Source organism: Falco punctatus, assembly GCF_963210335.1.
Source record: "Falco punctatus genome assembly, chromosome: 8".
NCBI classification, from domain to species: Eukaryota; Metazoa; Chordata; class Aves; order Falconiformes; family Falconidae; genus Falco; species Falco punctatus.
In genome coordinates this window covers 2105948-2127947 of record NC_137588.1, presented here as the reverse complement: position 1 = coordinate 2127947, position 22000 = coordinate 2105948, and the positions used below count along the sequence as shown (strand labels likewise).

Genomic DNA, 22000 nt, shown 5'->3' with positions numbered 1-22000 from the left:
AAACCCCAAAGTCTTGAAAGACAATGAAATTGAGAAATGAAGATCTTTATTTTTCAGATGTTAAGTTTTTAAATAATTTTTACTGGTTGCAGAAAGGTCACTTCAGGAAGTGCCTCCTGCAGTTGTTACCTCCAGTAGCTCCTTCAACCTGTGCTGTAGCACCCTCACAAGCTGCTTGGGCTCCTTCAGGTTCTTCCTCCTGAGACTGGCTGTTGGCAGCTGCTGCCTGCAGGCTTCTTCTCCTTTGCCAGATTTCTTCTGCTTCCTCTCGGTCTTGTAATTCACCTGCCTCAGCCTCCTGTGCTTCCTCTGGAGGTAGCTGTACCACAGGTAGAGAACCAGAAGTACCTGCAGAGTCCTGTGCTTCAGCACCTGGTTCAGTTCTAGCTGCATCGGTGGCACAAGCTCCCTCTTCTTCCTCCTGAGAAGAAAAGGCTGGGGTCTCAGGAAACCTGGCGCTTTCAAAAGAACACCGCATTTCAACCGAGGAACGTCGCACAGTTGCGCTTTCATTGCAAGAGCTGTCCGCCCCTTCCACGTCACTCTCCCCTTCTGGCCGGGTACTAGCCTCACTGACGCTTTCCGTGCGAGCAGGATCGCTCTGCTCAGTTTCTGATGACATCTGGGAAGGTTCAGACCCCTGATCAATGGATTCCGTCTCACTAACACCCCTTCTGCTCCCAGCAGCGGCACTGGCAGCTCCTGCGTCCGCACTGCTAGGGGGCTGCTCGGCCTCCTGAGCAGCACAGGACTCGCTGCCAGCCTGCTCTGCTGCTGCTTCGCTTTGAGAACCCTGCAGGGTTTCACCTCCTGCTAACTGGGACGGTGGAAGCTCTGGGGGAGCCTCTTGCTGCTCATCAGTTGATGGCAAAGGAGCTTCAGAGGCTGAAACGCTTTCGCTCTCTGCAGGCCCTTGCATTACCTGATCTGATGAATAACTTAGACCGTTCCTTTCAACGTTTCTTGTAGCACCATTAAGCATTACTAAACCACCATCATCTTCCAAGGAAGACGGAAAACCCAGGTCTTGATGTAGCTCGTGCTCCTCTTCATCTGAGTCAATGTGAAGCATAGCACTAAGTCTTGTGTCAGTTGGGAAGCTGCTCCTCAGTTTTGGGGAGGCTCCGTGGGGACGCTCACCACAGGCAGATGTCCCCGGTCTGGGATGATTATTGTGTTCTATTGCATCCAGATAGTCATTTAGCGAGTCCTGGCGACCTCTGGTAGGCGATGATCTTGAAGCACCGGAGGTCAAGTCATCCTGATCTGTCTCCAGAGTTGTACTAGTCCTTAAAGGGTGTCGCAGGATTGCTTCTCCAGAGGAGTCCTCGAGGACTGGACCATTGGAACACACTGTGGATGTATCGTGATGTCCTGTTGGCATGTCCTCATCATCGGAGGGGCTCCCCAAGTCTCCATTTACAGAGTTAACTCCCAGCAAAGTGCCAACTGCTTCTGGTGAAGCATCTGCAGAGGCAGAAATACTGAATGTCAAGCACAACATAGCAACACACAGTTCATTCTACTTTGTCTGCATCACAAAGGTTGTATAAAAATACACATCTTGCAAGATGTTTGCTTATTTCAGACAACTACAGGAAGAAAATGCAACTAAAATAATAGAGGCATTTCCAGTGTTACAACAGCAATTACAGAGTTTTCTCTGTATGTCTATACTATTTTGCAGGACAAAGAAAATGTATGGGGTGTGAAATATGACTTTAAAGGAATCTCATTTTGCTTTCAAAAGACAGTGGGCTGCCAAGGGCTGACAGTCCTCCCAAATTGTCAGTAAAACCAGCCTCAGAAGCAAGGAGCCAGATCTCTACAGCATGTATCTCATATTCAAAAACAGGACGTACACAAAGCCAGTCACTGACACCAGTTGTCATTACACCCTTAGCAGCATGTAAACCAGCATTAAGAATTGCAAATTGTGTACAGATATCAAATTCCATACACAATGTTTATTTTGAGTTCATTTATAGGACTTTCCACTATAAAGAATGGGAATCTACTTCAGTAAAGTTCACGAGGTATTAGGTATGCTATGGTAACACATGCAGAAGGAAAATAACCCATCTCATTTGCAACAAGGGATGGTAGCTCCCCACACGGAAATTAAACAGGCATAGAGTTGACTAATCCAGCTGTTAAGTGTCTGTATACGTCTGCACGAAACCCAACAGTGACGTCACGGAACCACAGTGCCTGGCAACAAACAGGACTGAAGATAGAAGCATTTTTCAAATGGTGACAGAGCAAAAATATTAACGAGATACAGGACTACATGGCTATAGAAAAGGCAAGAAGGTTGTATCAAGTTAAGACAGAGCAACATCTCACTACCAAGGAGATTATACCAAGTCTAATGAAGGACAATCTAAGACCAAAAACATCTTAATAGACACATATGATGTGATAAACACGCAACTGTACCATCCGCGTTCTGCTAGTTGCCTTCAGAACAGGAAAAAAGGGAAATAAAAGAATTGCCTAATGGAAGCATGTATTCTCATAACTGTAAGATATATTCTCAGTTATAAGCAGGACAGAGTTCTCTGAAAGGGGGACAGCACAGTGATCTGCACGTACACTGGCAGGGGAGGAGAGCACAGGTGGAATATCAGTTGCAGCTGCTTATCTCAGCCAAAGGTGTTGCAGAGGGAAGATGTTACAGAGTGAAGAGAAACAATGGATTTGATTACCCAATCTATCCCATAAAGCGAGAATCATAAGCAGATTCATTTAAAATCTATCCAACAAAACAGGCAAACAATATGGTGAGTGTTGCTGTTTTGGAATTGCTGTCTCCAAACCAGTAGCTGGCATATCTAAGCTTCAAATCCCAATAGAAAAATCTGTCATAGAGGCACTGTACACACATGAGAAAGTATATTATCACAGAAAGTCCTAGAAATAGAAATAAATAGATCTAGATCATCAACAAATTCTTACCTTCGTGAACAGAAGATGTGATTTCCACTTTGAATTGGAGATACCCACTTACATGATCAGCTGGGAGCCTTCTGCCAAGATTATAGCTGAGAACCTGGTCTCTGCAAAAAAAAAAAAAAAAGATAGTGGGGTTATTTTAAAATTTTAACTGGTTTTATTTTTGCAGTATTTTGTATCAGATAAAACAACACGACAGGAGGTAATTTCTATTACAGTCTTAAAATCAGCCACATACTCTGGCTTGTATGGGAAAGCACAAACATTGCAACAATGGTGTAAAATACCTTTAGTTAACAAATAAAACAGCCTAACAAACTACTTTTGATCATTTACAAATATGGACTGTGCTCCAGCAATTCTTATACATCTATATCTCTTCTTAAGTCCTAAGAATTCAAACTGGAAAGGACCCCTTTCCCCTAACCTTCTTCCCCCAACTCAACACATGGCTTATAATTAACAAAATCTTTCATTTTTTAAAACCTTCTGCCCCCTTGTGGTTTTGTAAAAACTGTGTGTGTGGCTCTACAGAATTCCCAGACAGTTTCTTCACATTTTAGTTCTCGGTCAGCAAAGCACTTCTGCATTCCTATTTAGAAAAGCTATTAATGCTTGGATTTAATTTCAAATATGTTTTTAAGAGATACTGAACTGATTGGGACTCAGACTTGACTTAGGAATAGACCCTCGGCTATACAGTCTTACTGGGCACAGCCGGAATTCACAGTCCCAGCCCCGCTCAGCACAGCTGGGACAGCTAAAGGGAAAGGAGGGAACTACAGAAGGATATTACTGTTATTTATGCAAATAAATTTATGTTGGTATAAAGACCTCTTCTTTATGGGAGGCACTCCTACTGCAACACAAGTGACAGACAAATGCAAGGTCATGACTGAAATAAGCTGCAACAGTTCGCGTTGACTTTTAGCAAAAAAAAAGGTCCTGAGTGGAAAAAAAAACAACAAAGCAGCCTCCCCACATCACATTATTACAGTATTGTCTCCAGCACCTGTCACAGATTCATCGCTCTGTACCGCAAATCTAATTCTTCGGCTAGACTTGGGGGTATCCTCAGAAGATTGCTGTTTGAGGTTTCTGCAGTTTTTACATCGATTTCCATTACTCTAGGCCATTTAAAGTTAGCAAAAGCCACGACACAAATAACGTCTCCTCTGTATTCAGTTGAATCAATACTAGATGATTCTCATGCTAATTTATCATACTTTCCATTAGATTTAAAGCCACCAGGCATTCCGTCACACAAACTTGTAAGCTATAATGACAGCTAAAAGTGGGGCAGAATTTTAGTTCAGTCTGTCTAAAAGTGGCTGTAAATGGACAAATAAATTACAGATGAAGAGGCAAAACTGGCTTAATGTCAGTCCTGACAAAGCCAAACTGAATACTTACCTGCACTCTTGCTGCATATTTATTATACAGCCCTTTCTTTCCTAGAACAATTTGATATGTTAAATATACAGAACTGAGGTCTGGAGAAGAGAACAGGAAATGTCTTCCAGGACACTGGTCTGAAAACTCCTAGACAAGAACTGCTGAACACAGCAGATGGGTAATTTCCAGACCTCACGCTGAAGGACTCCCAGGGCAGAAAAAACATTTTGGGGTTTAGCATGGAAATGAAAACCCTGAACTAGTCAGTCTTGAAACCAGTCTGTACCATGATACTATTTTTGCGTGTATAGCAGTGGGCAAACTTATTAGAAAAAGCTACTTGCTTGACATCACAATTTCTTGAAAATGAAAGACGAAGCATTTCTTAGAAAAGTTGGATTGTATATATACACCTGACCTGCTCTTGGATACCACTACAAAACAAACAGACAGGCTTTTTTTTTTTTTCTCTGTTAAAATAAATTCTGTATCAGAAGATTTATCAAAATTTTAAGCTACTCTTAAAATTTTATTCTTATTTTACTTATCAGTTAACCACTACTTTGGAAACTTGAAGCTGAAAATGGTTTTCAAATAGAATTTGATCTTCTCCGTTTCTCAACTTGTTACTTTGATAGGAATACCTGTGAAAAATAAGGCTAGTCATTTATATCCTGCTCAAAAGCATGATGATACTGCCATGCCCTTAAACTTTCAGGGAAGAATATATGCATTTTATTTCACCATCATTCCTCATGGACTTCATCCAGTGGCCTTTTAAAGTTAATGGAGACGCATTAACTTTAGCAGACCTTGAGTTAGGTTCTATAAAAAACCCACACTTGAATAATTCAGTTCCTCCTATTGTCTTTTAAGGAATTCTTATTTCTAATTTGTCATATACAGCATATCTATATAAAAAGATGTTAACAAAATAATATACTCTACAATTACTGCTCTGTCTAAAATGTAAAACAGGTTTTGCACACACTACTGCATCTCTCACAGACCTCCAGCCATTCACTTCACACCTGCAACCTGTCACAGTGCCTAATGACCAAGTCTCAGGCTCTTCTCAGTGCACACGGTTGTACAAAGCCCTCGTTGGATCACCCACTTGGTTATGCTATTGTCCCCTCCAGTAACCATCATGAAGTATAAAAAAAATCTTAAAAATTTCTAAGTGACCTTCATCTTTGTATCAGAACAGTTAGCTATCAAAAAAATGAATAGTTTTTTTTTTAATAGCATAACAAGTGATTTTTGAGTCCCATTAGAGCAATACTATCAGCAAAAGGCAATTTTAATTGCATAGTACCACCAGCACTCTGAAAAATAAGGAGTCACAGCCTTGCAGTTCTGGCCAATTAGCAGAACATACATTAAATCTCTGACTACTAAACTGACAGTTACAAATACCTGAACTGTAAAAGAAATGAGACAATAAAATCTGCTTCCTCTAAAAGATTTGCACATGATCACATAGTATTGTGATAATGCCTTGCTTCATGACTAGCTAGCCAGAGGGTAACATCTTTTGCATAAATAAATTAAGCTGAAAAAAAAAACCATCATAGGCACACATGTATGCAAAGTTACACGCATTCAGAGCAGGGCTGGAAACACTGATCTTCCAGTCAGGCAATAAGGCTATTAAAATTCCTACTAAATTTTCTATACAGACGCTGCAGAAATTTGCTGGTCTGTGCCAGTAAGCCAGAAAGGCTGCTCCATCCTAATATCCTAGATGCTGAGTCTCCCTGACCAATGGAAGGTAATGTTTAGAATATATTAATTTACCCAATTGCATGTCTCTCCAGTAGTCTCTGAACAGGTATGGTTAACTTCCCAAGAAAGCGCTTGATGATGGGGCGACTCTTGGCAAATTTGTCTTTAACCTCAATTTCCAGGACATCTGTTAGAAGTGCAACAAAAGAATATTTCTGGAAGGAAAGAACAGAGTTGACACTACCATCAATACACCTTTATTCAGAAAATATGTACATAATTATTACTAGCATGCAGTGAACTCCAAAAGCAATGACTGATGACAGCAGTTTCCATATTGCAAAATAACGTCAGCATCATTTATTAAGTGTTGTATTTTTGCATACCTAACTAGCCTCTCGGGAATTCCACACCCTTTTACTTCTCCTTGAAAATAACTGTTCAGCAAGGAACTGCACTGGATAAAAGCACTTGCATGGTCTGTGTCAGAAAGCAGAAAACAGTATGTCCTGGTGCTTGCTTTGGACAGTAGAAAGCAAAAAGAGAAGGAATCCCTGCTGTACTCTATCAGGTTATAGAAGAGTAGCCAGGTCAATGCAGAAGGAAGAAAGTGTCCCGCTCTAAGCCATGCTTGGTGAACTTCCCTTCCAATACCATGCTTTGCGTTCATTTTTTTTTGTATGCATGACAGAAATGCAAGAGGGCAATGTGTATACAGTATTTTCAGGAGTACTGTAGCTAAAGGAGGAGAATTTTCTATAGATTCTTTCCCCAAAGTTCACAAATCATCTCAGCAAGATCCAACAGAACCTTCTTCTGCACTTGGGGCCTTTAAAAAACATGGTTCTACTTCATAAGAGATGTCTCGATGTCTGGTAAGATCATTCTTCCACCTTTCCCTGTGAGGGAACACTATGACAGCTACTCCCTCAGCCTGGCATCATTTTTCATGCAGTTTATGAACACTTGGAGATCTGTGCTGCTCTGTCAAGTCTGCCTGAAGATGGCCAAAAGATTCAGAAGTGGTACAGGGCAAATATACAAGCAGGCATATTGTTAGACACACACATACAAACAGTGTGATAATGAATTCCCGTAGGAAAGCAAGCTTAAGAGCCAAAGATTTTTATTTTTCCTCTAGATTTTAAGATATTTCAAATAACCAAACAGCAAAGTATGGTATCACCTACTCAGAAAAGCTGAGGTCATCTAGTTACTCTTTCACCATCTGCCATATTTAAGCCCTCTGAGCAAATTGCAACCTGAGCACAATGCCTAATACACATCTGGCCAGATAGCTAAAGACGTATTGAATGAGGAACAAAACAAGGAACAACAGTTCAGCTGTAGACATCAGCTAAATATATTCAAAGACAGCAATTAAACCGGGTTAGAAATAAAACCCACTTCCCTCATGCTGGGCAACTCTCAGAGCTGCGTTCCTGTAATAAACAGAATTTAAAAATCTGTTGCACTCAAGTTTGCTAAAAAATTGCACATTATTTTGCAGAAAGGAGCAGATGTAAAACAAGACCAATTCTGCACCACTAGGGCAGCATATGTAATGGGATCACAACCTGCTGTAGTCAGAGCACTGCTACAGGAAGGTCAGCAGCTAAAGCAAGCCGACACAATGCACGTACCAGTGAACATTATCACTTTTCTAAGAGGCTTCAAAATGGAGGAGAACTGGAGGAAAGCAAAGGGGAAAAATAAGAGTGGATTTTCTTCCTATCTACTGGATAGATGGATGCACAGACGGAAAGATGAAGAATCAATGAAGAGATTAGAACTCTGATCTTTTGAAGGTTTTAAGACTTCCACGCACCTACAGCCTTTCCCACAACCAGGCACCGCGGAGCAGTGCTAAGGCTGGCCCTGCTCTGTTCTGGTTTACCGCTTGTTTCCTTTGATTATGATTTGTGGGAATATTTTCCAAAGCCCACTCAATTCTCCAGTCTTCCTAAAGAACACATTAACATTCATCAAACACAGTACAAGCACCTGCTCATTAGAAAACAGGCACAGATCAAGAACGCTGCCTGACGGTCCTGAAAGGGCTGTGGATTTGTGTATGTTCACCTTGCTGCCCACAGAAACATTTACCTTCAAAGGCACAGCCTGGCTTTTCTGTGCTCTTGAGTTCCCTCTCTGAGACCTGCACAGCTTATCCAGTACAAACACACCTGGAAAACTGCCTTCTGCCAAATTGCCTTTCCCCCCCACCTTGCCGAGGGGTGCTAGAAAGCCCTCCCCAGGCCCTCTCCTTCCTACAGCAGCGCACAGAGGCTACACCGAAGGACATCCCTTCTGCCTGACAAAGTGACAGCTCGCCACCTGCTATGCGCAATGAGAATATCATTTCCCAATTCACGGTTATTGCAAACACCAAGCACAATTATTCAGTTGTTGTACCTTTTCTTAAAGGGTCTTCTCACGACATATAATCCATTTTAATTCATTTATTTTTGTAATTTCAAGAAATCTACAGGGCTGTTGAGCGAGTTCAACTCTTGTTAGCAGAGAAGGAAATGAAAAACCTCACCGTGGTGCAGCTTAAATACTCAGATGACAGCTGTTTCTATCCAACAACAGGGTTCCTAGAATTATTACAAATTTTGTGTCACTTTAAATAACTAGCTATATAATAAGCTCACAGCCTTCAGAGAGTAAGGACTAATGCATAAAGAGAAAATACAAGCCTGGTACACTGCATCTGCTGGCAGACAGCTCTCAAAAGGGATACATTACCTCTCTGTGCCAAACAGGATTAGTTGTGTTACTGATGATGGTCGACCTTCTTTCCTGGCCATGATGAGCAAATGTAGGAAATGTACTTTTCTTGCCTGGCTGAATGGACATCTTTAGATAAGGATCAGGGTTGAAGAACATGCCTTTTTTAAGTCCAGCTGCTCTAATATCTATGAAGCAAAACGAGAGGGAAGGAGAAAGGAACTGAGCAAATTAAAGCTAGTTCACAAAGCAGTAAATTATTACCCAGGAAATCAATTTACCATAAACAACTAAATAAAGCAACTTAAAACTACTCATATGTTAACTGGATCCGGCGTACAGAAGACAGTTAAAGCAGGAAGTCAAGTGTTTTCCCAAGAGACTAGAGGGAAGAAAGGTATCAACATCCTCATTTACATTTTAGCCCCTAGTTATTTGTAAAACATGAAGCATGAACTTGTAGCTCACCTATAAATGTTTTTCTTAGTATCTAAGGTATTTCCACTCTTAAGAAGAAAAACCAAAAGCCACAGAAAAGAACCCTATCACACAGTGCTTGCTCTGTTTCTGGGCAAGGGGCTAAGATAAAAGACTGTATGGGAGGTAATGTAGCAAACTCACACTTTGCTGAAGTTGAGACTTTGATAAACATAATTTCAAATACTCATTATCAAGGTTGCTGTGGACTATGATGCACACTTTGCCCCACCACAGAAGAAGGTAAGCTATTTTGCACCAAAGGAGGCAAATTTTTCTGAAAATGCTTTCTTCCTAGGGAAAGCTCAGTATTATAGCCCTTGCAACTTGCAACAATAAATAATAATTTCCTCAGGTGCATATTCTCACGCCTAACGACTTTCAACAGTAGCTCAAGCTTCAACAAGAACAAAAAGAGGTATTTTTGTATACAACATTAATATCATAAACTTAAATTTCTCTTTTTAGGTTTGCTGAAGCACAAGATCGTTGTGTTTCTTCACTAGGTACTCCAATACGCTGCATGCAGTCTTCATGACTAATGCAACTGGCACATACATACTTAGATGAGCAGTTTATACATGCAGGCAAAACTCACTGCACTAAAATGAAATTCCACACCTGTGATTTCAGTAAAGCAACCAAAAAAAAAAAAAAAAATCCTACTCAATTTTCAAAATCAAGCCACACAGCAGAAATACCATGAAATAAAGAGCAATTGCCCTTAAAAGCGACAACTGTGCACATGCAACTGAGCAACCAAAAAATGTCCTGGGAAATATGTTGCAAACCTATCAATCAACATGCCTTCCAAAATTAATTTAGGGGACTCCTCAGGTGTGAGCCACAAACTTACACTAAAGACAACCGCTTTTTCAGAATTCAGGGAGTTTTTTTCATACTACTCTATGTGAGTCTACACAACCTATCAGCTCTATCCCAGGTAACTGCTGAAAGATTATTTCATAAAGTGGGGTTTTTTTCTGCTCTGCCCCTACAATCTCTAAATCTGTCAGCTCTTCAAGATTCAGAAGCAAATTTTTTTCTGTCTTTGCTCAAGCTGAATATGCTTTAGTCTCACACAAGACTTCCTGTGGAATAAAGTGCTAATCAAAACAAGTGAAGCTGGTAGACTGTATCGCTGCAGCTATTTTCCTGCAGTAACAGCTTAGCTCTGTTACAAGTAAAGATTTTTTTTCCCCCCTTCTAAACCACCATTCGCAGCTATTGCATTTTACTACTTCAGAGTGGTGGAAGCAGCTTGCATTTTATTTAGAGGCGAATTTTTCCACTCTTCAACTCAGGAACTGTCCCTTGTGAAAACTGGAAATTTCTCCAAATTTTTCACGCTAGGATCCATCATATCTGTTCCTTTCACTCCTGGAGATTCATGATTCTGGTTTGTTTTCAACAAAAGTTCTAAAGAAATAACATCTTTCAAGCCACTAGAGTGTGCTCCTACAGAGGCTAATGAAGAAAAGCGCTCCATCTTTGATGTTATTTAAAGCTGCAATTTATTTTTTGTTTAACAGTAATTTCTAAAACACCATGTGGTGGGGTTTTTTTACCTGACAGGGTAAAGCTGACCAACTTTCTAGACTGCTGGGCTCCAGAAGCACCTTCATCCGTGCCTTCCACTCCCATCTGAAGAGGAGAAAAAAAAAAAAAGAAATAGAAATATACCAAAGTTTTTGATTACTTTGGACATGCTTGAGGTTGATAATGCAATTGTAAGGCAGCATGCATGATCAGCTACTGCCTGTGACCACGGACACGCAGAGCTATGGCATTTGTTTCTAGGAAAGTATCTACTATTTATGCCACACTGTACTAATACATCAGGACTTGGAATCTTCCAAACAGAAGATGTGTAGGCTAATTCACGTGCAGACACTATTCATGGGAGAAAAAGAGACTGTATTTTCTTACAGATTTCCCTTTTGTAAAATATAATCCACACTATGAGCTGGTAACGCATACCAAAGCACTGAGCTGGCCAGTGACAGGCGTATGTGACTTTTCTGACTTTCCACAAAGAGATAACTTACTGTGCAACAAAAAAAAAAAAAAAAAAAAAAGCAAAGGGATCAAAGAGAGACTAACAAAAGCCTTCAGATCTACAAACAAAATCTCCTTTTAAATAGAAAAGTGCATCGAACATCTAAACATGAATATCGTCTAAAAGCTTACGTTTCACAGATTTTCAGGTTTGGTTTCTACTGAAATCCCTCATCAGGTAAAGCACTACTTCAAAATAAAAAGTTCCTCAAGTATTATTGTCTTATTAATGTCTACTTCTTTCAATTAGCAAGAAGAATTTGTCTTTCAAGACAGACACATGCACCCAGGTGAATAACCTATCACGAAGACCCGACTGGAGCTATCTTTAAAATCAAATGGTTCTCCAGGTAGGCACTGCACTCACTCCCATCCAGAAGAGGTGACACAGCCTGACGGGCAGGCTTCAGCCAAACACCGTGCTGGGGATCAGTATTGGCCACCTGATCTACTGAACAATTAAAAAACCCAGGCTGAGTAAAACTCCCACACCTGTGTGGGTAGACTAAGTATGTAAAGCAGTCTTGAGCAGTCTGAAGTTACCCGATTGATCAATGACTCTGGAGCTGTGGTAGCCGCAAGGAACTCACTTGCATCAACCGAAACTGTAATGATTCCCTTCTATATCGCTTTAAGCTATTTAATACCGTTAGCTTTCAAAAGCTTCCCACAACAAACAGCAATCACGCTGATGTCTCATCAGAATTGGCAAACAGAGGGAGTTTCTCCTGTGGCACTCACAACTGGAACACTGCATACGTAACAAGGAGCCAAGCGGTGAAGGCAGAGCAGCGACGCTGCGGCCTGACATCCCCCCGGCCCGCCACAGCCCTGTGAGGGAGCACCCTGTGCCAGCGAGCACCGCGGCCCCCCAGTCAGCCCGGTCCCCCCACTGCCGGCTCCTCCACGCACCCCCATCCTCAGGGCCAGACTTCTCACCAACGCACTCGAAGCGACCCATTTCCCACCCAGCACCACGCTGCTACGCCAGCCACTTTAAAGGGATACAGAAGCGGTGACAGCTGGTAGCAAAATTCTGAGGGCACCAAAAGCAATGGGTTAATTCCATTGGGATCCGCATCTCTTCATCTACAGACGGATTCCCTGGGAGCAGCAAGGGGCGCGTCCCCCTGGGACGGGGATGCTGCCCAGGCGAGGCCAGAGGAATGCCATACATCCCAGTTTACTCTTTTGGGCTTATTCTAACATGCATTGTTTTCTTGTTGAAAGCAAAGAGGCCTTCCTCATTCTACACCTATTTTTCTGCTGCATCACCGACTCCATTTGAATAACCTTGTTTGCATTGCTAGTCATGGCTTCATTTTACAGAAAACAGGATTTGTCCACAAGTCAGTTATAATCAAATTAATTGTAACAGTGCTCCCTAGTACTTTGGTTTCACTATATAACCTTTCCCTGTCCCACTGTGGTCTGAACAGCAATTTCATTTTTTTCTGCACCAAGTACAAAACTTCACCCCAGCATATACGTGCCGTTTGTTGCCCTGCAAAGGCTACCTCATCCGGGGTAACGCAGCGCTTCTAATGCCAGATCAGGCCCTGTATTCCCACTAGTTCAAATGAACACAACAGAACGTTAGTTGCTTATCCAAAACCGAGATGCACTGAAATGCCTGGTGTGCTACGCCGGCAGCGTGAGGAAAACCAGAAACCTGTCTCCCACCAAACCACATAAACCAAAACCGCAGAACGATCCAAGCAAGCAGGTAATTCGCTGCAGCTTAAAACAAGGGAGTGGGGCATCCCATGACCCTTACCACCTCCACCAACAGCTGTTCGGTAACTACAGACACAACCAGTGCCAAGAGAACAAGGTATTCTCTACTGCACAGTACTTAACTCCGAAACCATGAAAATGGTGTGAGGCATTAACATTTAACAACAGCTCTAGTTCCATATAACTCACCCAAAATTATATTTTTAGCAAGACTCATCCAAGCTGTCACATGACATTCTCACCAGGGAAACTGAGAGCTCACTATTACTGGAAGTCCGTACTGTTAGCACAGAAATGTTTCTATGAAATTACACCTTCTAGCAGGTGTATAAATTCTGCACAATGCCAGGGCCCTGCCTTACCTTCCAAAGGAAAGAAATTTAAATAGCGACAACCTGTTAACCCCTCCAGATTAACCAGTAACTCTGAAATTCAGGTAGCTGCCAAGTGAACAGATGCAGATTCAAGGACAGAAGTTCAGATTTCCTTCTGTGCAACAAATCTCAAAAATATTGGTGGCTTGTATGACAAGGTCAAGAAAACACAGAAGTTCAAATGATTTCTCCATCCAACACAATCATGCTCCTTCTCAGCGACACAGTGCAGCTCATAGCCCATTTTAAGGGTTATTTTGCAATGCATTATTTCCTTTGTTCAAAATAAGGTTACCTTCCTGTCTTTAGTTTATAAATTGGTATTAAAGACAGTGGCTGTCAAATTCATTAACTGTAACACATTTTCTTCTGTAAAATATCAAGAGTCCACACGCCTGCTGCAAAACTCTATTCTTCATAGACACATCTTAGAGATCTGGCAACAATTATATGATGCTATCACCTAGGTCTGCAATTCTAAGAGAAAGAAAAACATCTGGTACAATGAGATACAAAGTCTAGCATAGCACATACCGTATTGTATAGCCATAGCATGCACTTGTATATAATGCACAATGCAGAAGTACAGGATCAGAATAAAGGCCATTTAGTCTGAATAACTCCTGCTCTTGTTCAGTGCTGCAGTTGTCAGGACACCATCCCGACAGATGTGATCTTAAATATTTGGCAGCTAGTATCACTGAAGCAAATGCACTGTGAGCCTTCACGTCAACTGAAGCGCTAGCCTATTAGATAAATTATTTCCACCAACAACACCTGGATGCAAGTTTGGAAGGCTCTTCTTCCACTACATATTTAAACTAAAAAAAAAATAAACCCGTACAACTTTTAGTGTTTCAACAGAAAAAGTCCCATAACAAAAGGATTGCAACACAGTAATTCTCCGTGGTCACAGACTTACTAAATTCCAATGGTATATAAACATAAAAAATTAAGTAATTTTTGTAAGAACAGAGTTTTGTCCAGTTTCATTTTTATAGTAACAATTGCTATCTCCACAACAGTTTCATTTCTAATATTAACAAATTAGAAGAAACAGAGACTTCTGATAAAGATTCAGTTTGAGTTATATAACCAATGTGAAAAATTTCTATTTTGGTGTTAAATTGCAGTGAACTGTAAGCCTCAAAATTGAACGCAAGCAAAATCAAATTCTCAGCATAAAAGATTTCATTTAGGCTGTGGAATTTTTACTGTTATTTTACCACAAACACCACAAAACCATGAAAAGTGTTTCTCAATTTTGGTGCTTTTTGTCAGGCAATATAATTTTTTGCAAAAAAATGGTAGAACTAGGATACTTATATTGATAGGTTTGTCTGAGAGTTAATATTATAATCTTATACAAATAAAATGAACAAACAGGCTAAACTTACCATCACAGCCGGGTTTTTCACAGTGATACATGGAGTAGTAGCTCGGAGGGCTCCACTAACACCATGGTAGTATTTAAAACAGATCTTTATTTCAGCTGAAAACAAAACAAAAATCGTATTAAACGCTTCATAAGTGACCTTAGGCAAAAGAGAGACAATGAAAGGAACACGTGCACACAGTCATAATTCACTTCTGTTTGCAGAGTTTGGGCAGTGACTGAGACACCTTCATTATAAAAGCACACACTGTAACTGAGCTATATTTTCTTTCAACCTGTAGAAAACTGGAAACCTGTCTTAAAAAGTCTGAATAGTGTTCAGCTAAAGAGCTGGTAAAAGCTGCCATTTATTATTTTTTAAAAAACATTAATTTTAACTTACATTTCTGCTCAGGCGGTAAAAAAAACAAGAGGTCATTTTTTTTCATTTCTTCCCAGTTCTTGTAGTGAGATGTCCATGGTCACTACTGGATAAGAAAGGTCCAAGTATTCACAAGCTACAGTCCACACAAAGCCATTTTTGTATGTTTTATACGCACCCAGAGGGAAAGAAATGAGATCATCATTATTGATCTCTGAAGACAAGTTCATTTTAACATAATAGGGTTATTGTGGATTGCTCTTTTTCCAGCAGATTTGTAATTTGCAAATCAAAAAATAATTGCACGTATGTTTTATTCTTAAATTATTTAATCATATGAAAATGGAGATTTTTTTACACATTTTACACACGCAGGTGATCTCTACAGCCTTATATATGTAGATGGATTTCAAACCACTGATGAAAATGTCTAAAAATACTGTATTTTGTATTAACTCCTGCAGATCCCAACTGGTAAAATTTCCCTTTCTGCGCGACCTTTCAAACCTTTTACTACCGTTTAGTTTGCCAAACGAAAAATACCCCTGCTCCTGGTAAAATAAGAGAGTAAACAGGCACAACTTGAGGTTGAGATAAAATACAACAAAACTCAAGTTCTAAAAGTTTGGCCATTAGCCCTACCGATATACTGACGTTCTGGAAGGGTGGAGATGCAAGTATGGCTGATCGTGGTGGAAAGCTATTATTATATTGGTCAGTGTACTCCTGAAAGCTGGTTTTATACAAATAGGATCCATCAGTCAATGATTCATCTTCAGAAATACTTAAACAGGAAATTAAGAACAGAGCAGCTTGTTATCTCCTCTTTCTGTGCTGGGTCCTTCCATTACTAAACAGACAAAGACAAGCAACCTACCTAGTTCTGCAGCTTGTATTTGTTACTATTTCAATATAACCGGCTATGAAAAAGGCTTACTGAGACATTTTCTACTAGGATGATTCTTGTCAGACTTTGGAAGAAGTTGCATGACACATCTGAAGGAAGCTGGAACGTTCTGCACTGGAACACAGGAAGGGTAAACGTACCGTATTTCTGGTTCCATTGAATGAAGTTTTGTTTGCTAAACTGCATTTACTGCAAATGAAAGGGCATTATGTTTAACCAAAGCCTGACATCCACTGTTCCTCTGCACTCTTCCAGCCCAGCAGAACAGCTATAATTATGGCTGCCCTTGATCCTGTGGGATTTTCCCTGTCTGGAACAATGCCTCTGGTTTTCTTTTCCATTGGGGTAACTCTTCTGTGTGAGGTTGATAAGGGTTACCTCTGGGTACAGAAATGGCCACAGGCAGGCAGAAATCACGGCAGCCAGCTCAGAACAGAGGCTGTGCATGAAAGTCTTGGCAGTTCAGCTCCTCTGACTTGGTTCAACACCACGTCGGTACTCCTGAAGCAGAGAACTGCAATGTTTTGTATAAGGTTTTGAAACACGTACGGCATGTTCCCTGAGGGCTGAGGTATTTCATCTGCAAGATAAAATACCCACTTATCCCTGCTCAGAAGGATCAGAAATCCACCCTGCAAGTCTGCTCAGCCCAAAAGGATTATTTATTTATTTGTTTTTAAATTTGCTGCAGTTATAGGCCAACATTTATTTACTATCTTCCTCCCAGAACAAAGAGCAGGCACCTCAGAACTACCCTTCAAAGACAAATGTCTGGCTGACAGTGCCCCCAGGGATTTAGGAGGTGGAGGAGCTGCTGATCCCACTTCCTCCTCCTCACAGCTGAGTTCACACACAGTCAAAACACGCTCCATTTAACACCGGCTTTACACCAAAATTCAGTATGCAAACAGGATTTCTGATTACCTACAAAGGTTTATCAGACCTAAACATTACCGGTCAGGACCCGCAGGCTCTTCCTAAACTGAGCAATTCTGCTGACCTACCAACAACGCTTACAGCCAAACAGACACACCAGAATTTCTAGCTCAGAGTTGGAGTTTCAGCACTTGCAAAAGTTGGCAGGATTTATACCAAGTGCTGGACTCTCCCCACTTTAAAACGCGCATATTAAGTAACCAGGCCTCAAACCCTGGGCGCCTCAACCACACTGTGAACAGACGACTACATGAGAGCATGGTACGACGAATGATTCCACAGAGACTTCTGCTTTCTAGCTACATTGCTCAACCTTAGCGTGACCCAAACTTTGTTTTTCAGAGAGTTTCTGGAGCTGATGTTTATTCAGTCTACTGTCACTATCTTCTTTCAATTTGTGACTTCTGACAAGAGCCTAGGATTAAAAAGCTGCCGCTTCTATCCTCAGAGAGTCCATAACGTGATGGTGGACGGTAGTTTGTTGTATGGTCTCAGTACACTGACAGGTACATTCCCCTAAAGGCTGAAATGCAAAGCTCCCAGCTTTTTTGAGATTTCTTTCCCTCAATGTTTTCTATGAACATTTCAATACCTGTATGTGGCTGGTGATAGAAGAAAACAAATATTTATTCAAGAAACAGATCTGGCGACCCCTTCCATATAAACTAAATTTAAAAAAAAAAACAACCAAAAAACAACAAACCAACCTTCGGGACTAATTGCTAAAAATAATCAGAAAAATCAGCATTTGAAAACCTGTCATGAAGACTTTTCCTCCCACTTCCCAACAGGAGCAACACTGATTTAGTTTGGGCTTTATACAGCACTGCACACAGGAATGGCAGCCCTGCTGTTAGCATTGTGTTGCGGGATTAACACAAGAGACGCCGTGCTTGAAATGCAGCATGAAATTGAAAAATGGGCGGCTATCCATCACATGCATGCAGATGTTGCCAAAGTGAATATGGGTTTGCAAGACTGGATCTGGTACACAGCAAGAATACAATCCCTTCACAGGACCAGAGACAACTAAGTAATTCTTTTCGTGGCTAGAAATGCTAGAAACTGCAGTTAATACTTAACAGCAGAAGAAAACTCAGAGGAATCCTGTCAGTTCCAAACAGCTCAGGATCTAGCTTCTTGACATTTCTTGTACTGTGTTATCAGAAAAAAAATGTGGATTAGAACAGTATTTTCTTGATGACTGATGGATTCCTGAGCTCCAAATAAATCGAAAATAGGTATCTGTGGCTGTTCCTGGTAGAACACATCTCAGCCTACCACCTATAACTAAGGCCCCATAAAGACACAGACCTCTTCAGAAACAGAAAGTTCAATTATCTGCAAACAGGACTTTAATATTGAGAGTTGAGTTCAACACCATATTAATACAAAGGCTTCTCTGAACTGTTCAATATATAAACTGCACAATGTAAATAATATAAACTGCACCACAGCATGCGTCGCCTTGAGTTTTCCTAGTTTCTTTCACTTCTCCTGCCACCTTGCTTATATATGTTTCCTTCAGGGGAAAACCTGCACTTCTTTTTTCTTTCCTACTTCTCTCAAGAAGTTAATTAGCTTGCCTTGTATGTGATCGGTAATGGAAAAGTTCGTAGCAGTAAATCCAGCAAGGGAAAGACATCTGGTACCTGAGCACAGGGCTATTTGCTGTCTCATTAAAGAAAAAGTATTTTAATTCATGGAAGGAAAAAATTACTGTACCTAGATCTGCGTTCTTGACACCACACACTCCATTGTCATTGACATTCCTCCAGATATCACACAGGCCACAAGAAATTCCTTCTTCATTTAAAAATGAGACAAAAATGAAACTGGGGTATCTATGATTCTTTAAGAGTTATCACACAGCCGTATAAAAAGTGATATATATGTTAATTAAACTGAACACTCCATAAAACCATAATCTCCTTTAAAAGTCAATTGCTGTTATCATTTTATAACCATAGTTCAGGTCCATTACATAAAAGTGTTGGAATTAACAAAGGTTTCTGGGACTCAAACATTGACATTTGAATTTCAAAAGAACTCCTGCATGAAATTACAGGGTTGTACTTCCCCCTACGGACCACACACTCTTGCTTCTTCAATAAGAGAGATCAGCTTACACCAAATAATAGCTTCTTTTTAAAACATCGCTACTGCCTTTAACTTTGCCCAGCGAAAACCTGCTTTAAGATAGAAAGATACATGAACTTGGAATACATAAAGACATGAACGTAATTCTGGAAGAATGCGTTCTTTCTAGAAGACTGATAATTCAGGAAAACAAATGCATTCACTGTAAAAACATTTTGCTCCAGATACACCCTAGTCAAATGAAACGCCTGTGTTAGAGGCGGACTCTCCCCACGCTCCACTGAGAAGGGATGGGCAGAGACACCTCCAAAGGACAGTCAAATCCTGGCTGGGTTACAAGTCTGCGGAGGTGAACAGTGCTCCTGCTTAATGACATGGAACCGGCACAGCAGCCAATACTTCCCGGCCACCGCAGCTAGATGCCAGAAGTTACCTGGGCTGAATCCACGGCGCTCTGCAGATATAATCATATGCCCTCCAACATTCAATGAAGAAAAAGCTGATGCCACTAACTTACCTGAAAAATATGTGATCATGTTCCACAAAACTTATTCCAGAAGACTTTATCACTCTAACGAATTAAGTCACTCACATTCAGGCTTTACAAAGCTATACAGGGAGATGCAATCCAAGGAAAGGCACTGGGTTAAAACCTGACTTTTCCCAGCTGAACCCAAACATCTCATCAACAGCTGAAGGATTTTAGAAGTGCTCTGCACATCCTGCCAGTTGAATTCCTTTTCCTTAGCATGACAGTTAAGCGAACGCAACCTTTTTGTTTGGACATTCTATTCTCTGCATCACTTTAACCACACACCTCGATTACTTCCTACTGGGAAGTAGCGAACACAGCAGCAGAACACAACCACCAAAGCCAGCTGCCTCCCAGTACTTGCTGTCTCTCTCAGCAGGTATATCATAGAATTTACTGGGCGGGGAAAAAGAAAAAAAAAAAAAAAAAAAAAAAAAAGAAAGAAACCAACCAAACCTAGAAAGCGACTTAAGATGGCTTACAGAAAGATTTTTAAACCAGGATCAGCAACAGAAAATGTCCCAGTGGTGTCTCGTTATCTAACCTGCCTCAAAGGAAACTGCTTGGACAAATGGTTGTTCAGGTAACAGGGCCTACCCATCCCCGCCAGCCCCGCTCCGAGACGTTCTTACTTACAGCCACGAGCACTGCCTATTATATTCCAGTTTGGAAAGCATTTAATTGTAATCTAATCTTTAAGAAGAAACATTGGGGGTAGTATGTGCTGAAGGAAGTCAACAAGGCTTGCCACAAGTGCAAAACATACAAGACCCAATCCTGTTTCAGTTATTTGTGATACTCAAAAATAGCTGTTAAGAGACAACAGATATAAATAGCAGAAGAATAAAAGAAGTATTTCTAACTCAGTGAATGTGTTTATAAATAGGGTAGGGACAATAACCATGAGTCCCCAGACAGCACTGAACGGGCGCTGGTTGCAGGGCACTACACAGATGAGTGTTCCAGGCTCAGAACAATTCCATGTGAGAAAACCGTGACCTTCACAGAAATTAAATTAAATGATTAAAAATAAAATAAAGAATGGGTATAAATAATGCATTATGTTAACAGAAGAGCCAATAATAACACTGAGATTTTGGTCAAAACCACTAAAAATACTAAATTGTGCTCATATATCTAGTAACAGCTCTTTGCTACAGCAGCCCTTAAAAGCTGAAAGCACATCAATTATTAAACTGATTTTTTTCCCCGTCAGCATCTGTTAGCTTTTTTTAACAAAAATGGGAGGTGGGAGTCCACCCTGCTAGCTACAAAGTACGGCAGTTTCAGTCTCAATACACCATTTTTGCAGAAGTTTTAATTTCATGGATGTAGGGACTGAACATGGAGAACTCCACACAAAACCTCACTTGCAACAGGACAGCTTTGTGACTTGTTCCCAGCGGCAGAAAACAGCCCCTAGCCTGGTTTATGCCCTAGAACACGTATGGCTTTTAACTTCTGGGGACTTTGCATATGGAAGTGTATAAGCCCCAGCTACTCCGACGGTGACTGCACTATACTCCATCTCCCTCCCACAGCACCTCCAACACGACCTGTCCTTCCCTACGCTGCAGAAAACTGACTCAGAAGCTGCAGTTTGTAAATGAGCAGCAGCTTTTATCAAGCAGTCTTCATAAAACCCATGCTTCCTTTCACACGCTTTTTCTGTCACCAGCCTTTCCATGGATCATTTCACTCCATCTTTCTGCGAGCTCTGATCTCCATAAGGAATGTCACCATCTCCGTTCCGCCACAATGCCCCAAAGGGAGTCCCTGCCATCCCAAGCTCCCACACCACTACACCGAGAAACACTCCCCCATCTAAAATCACTCCTGGGGCAACTGCAGCTTCTCTTGCACCAGAGACTAAAGGTCCTGACATAATTTTCAGGACCTGAACAGTCTGATGCCACGCTACATACCAGATGACCATACCAAATAGGAAAACATTAAGCTATGTTGCACCTTTGCACTATTGCCACCTGCTCAGAATACTCCTCCTTGAACTTGTCCTTTCCTTTAACAGGAAAAGGATGAAAACTTCTGGATGGAAGGATGGTTGTGGAGCTGTGGCCGTATTTAGCAATCCTTCTGTAATTTACACAGCAAACAACTTGAGGGAGCTGTTTAGCGAGTCACTGTTTTCCTTCCCCCACATTTTAGTAAGCCTAGCACAGGACACTTTGAAGCCACCTCTACTACATGAGTACAGAAACGGCATCTCAGGCGTATGGATGCTCAAATTCACCTTCTTGAATCTCTAAAATGACTGAGTTCTCTTTCATGCTTACGTGACACTTCTGTTCCT

The 22000-nt window shown here is 41.0% G+C and overlaps 1 protein-coding gene across 3 annotated transcripts in view; it reads right to left on the bottom strand.

The window, feature by feature from the left end:
- The window catches only part of HECW2 (HECT, C2 and WW domain containing E3 ubiquitin protein ligase 2), a 202633-nt gene that overhangs the window by 56662 nt on the left and 123971 nt on the right, over positions 1–22000 (bottom strand). For all 3 annotated transcript variants that reach the window (XM_080399346.1, XM_080399347.1, XM_080399348.1), the window contains 6 exons: positions 14855–14949; positions 10857–10932; positions 8830–8999; positions 6151–6293; positions 2959–3059; positions 130–1467 (listed from right to left, as the gene is read on the bottom strand). In XM_080399346.1, coding sequence (XP_080255472.1) covers positions 130–1467; positions 2959–3059; positions 6151–6293; positions 8830–8999; positions 10857–10932; positions 14855–14949 — 1923 coding nt within the window. The remainder of the gene's footprint in view (positions 1–129; positions 1468–2958; positions 3060–6150; positions 6294–8829; positions 9000–10856; positions 10933–14854; positions 14950–22000) is intronic.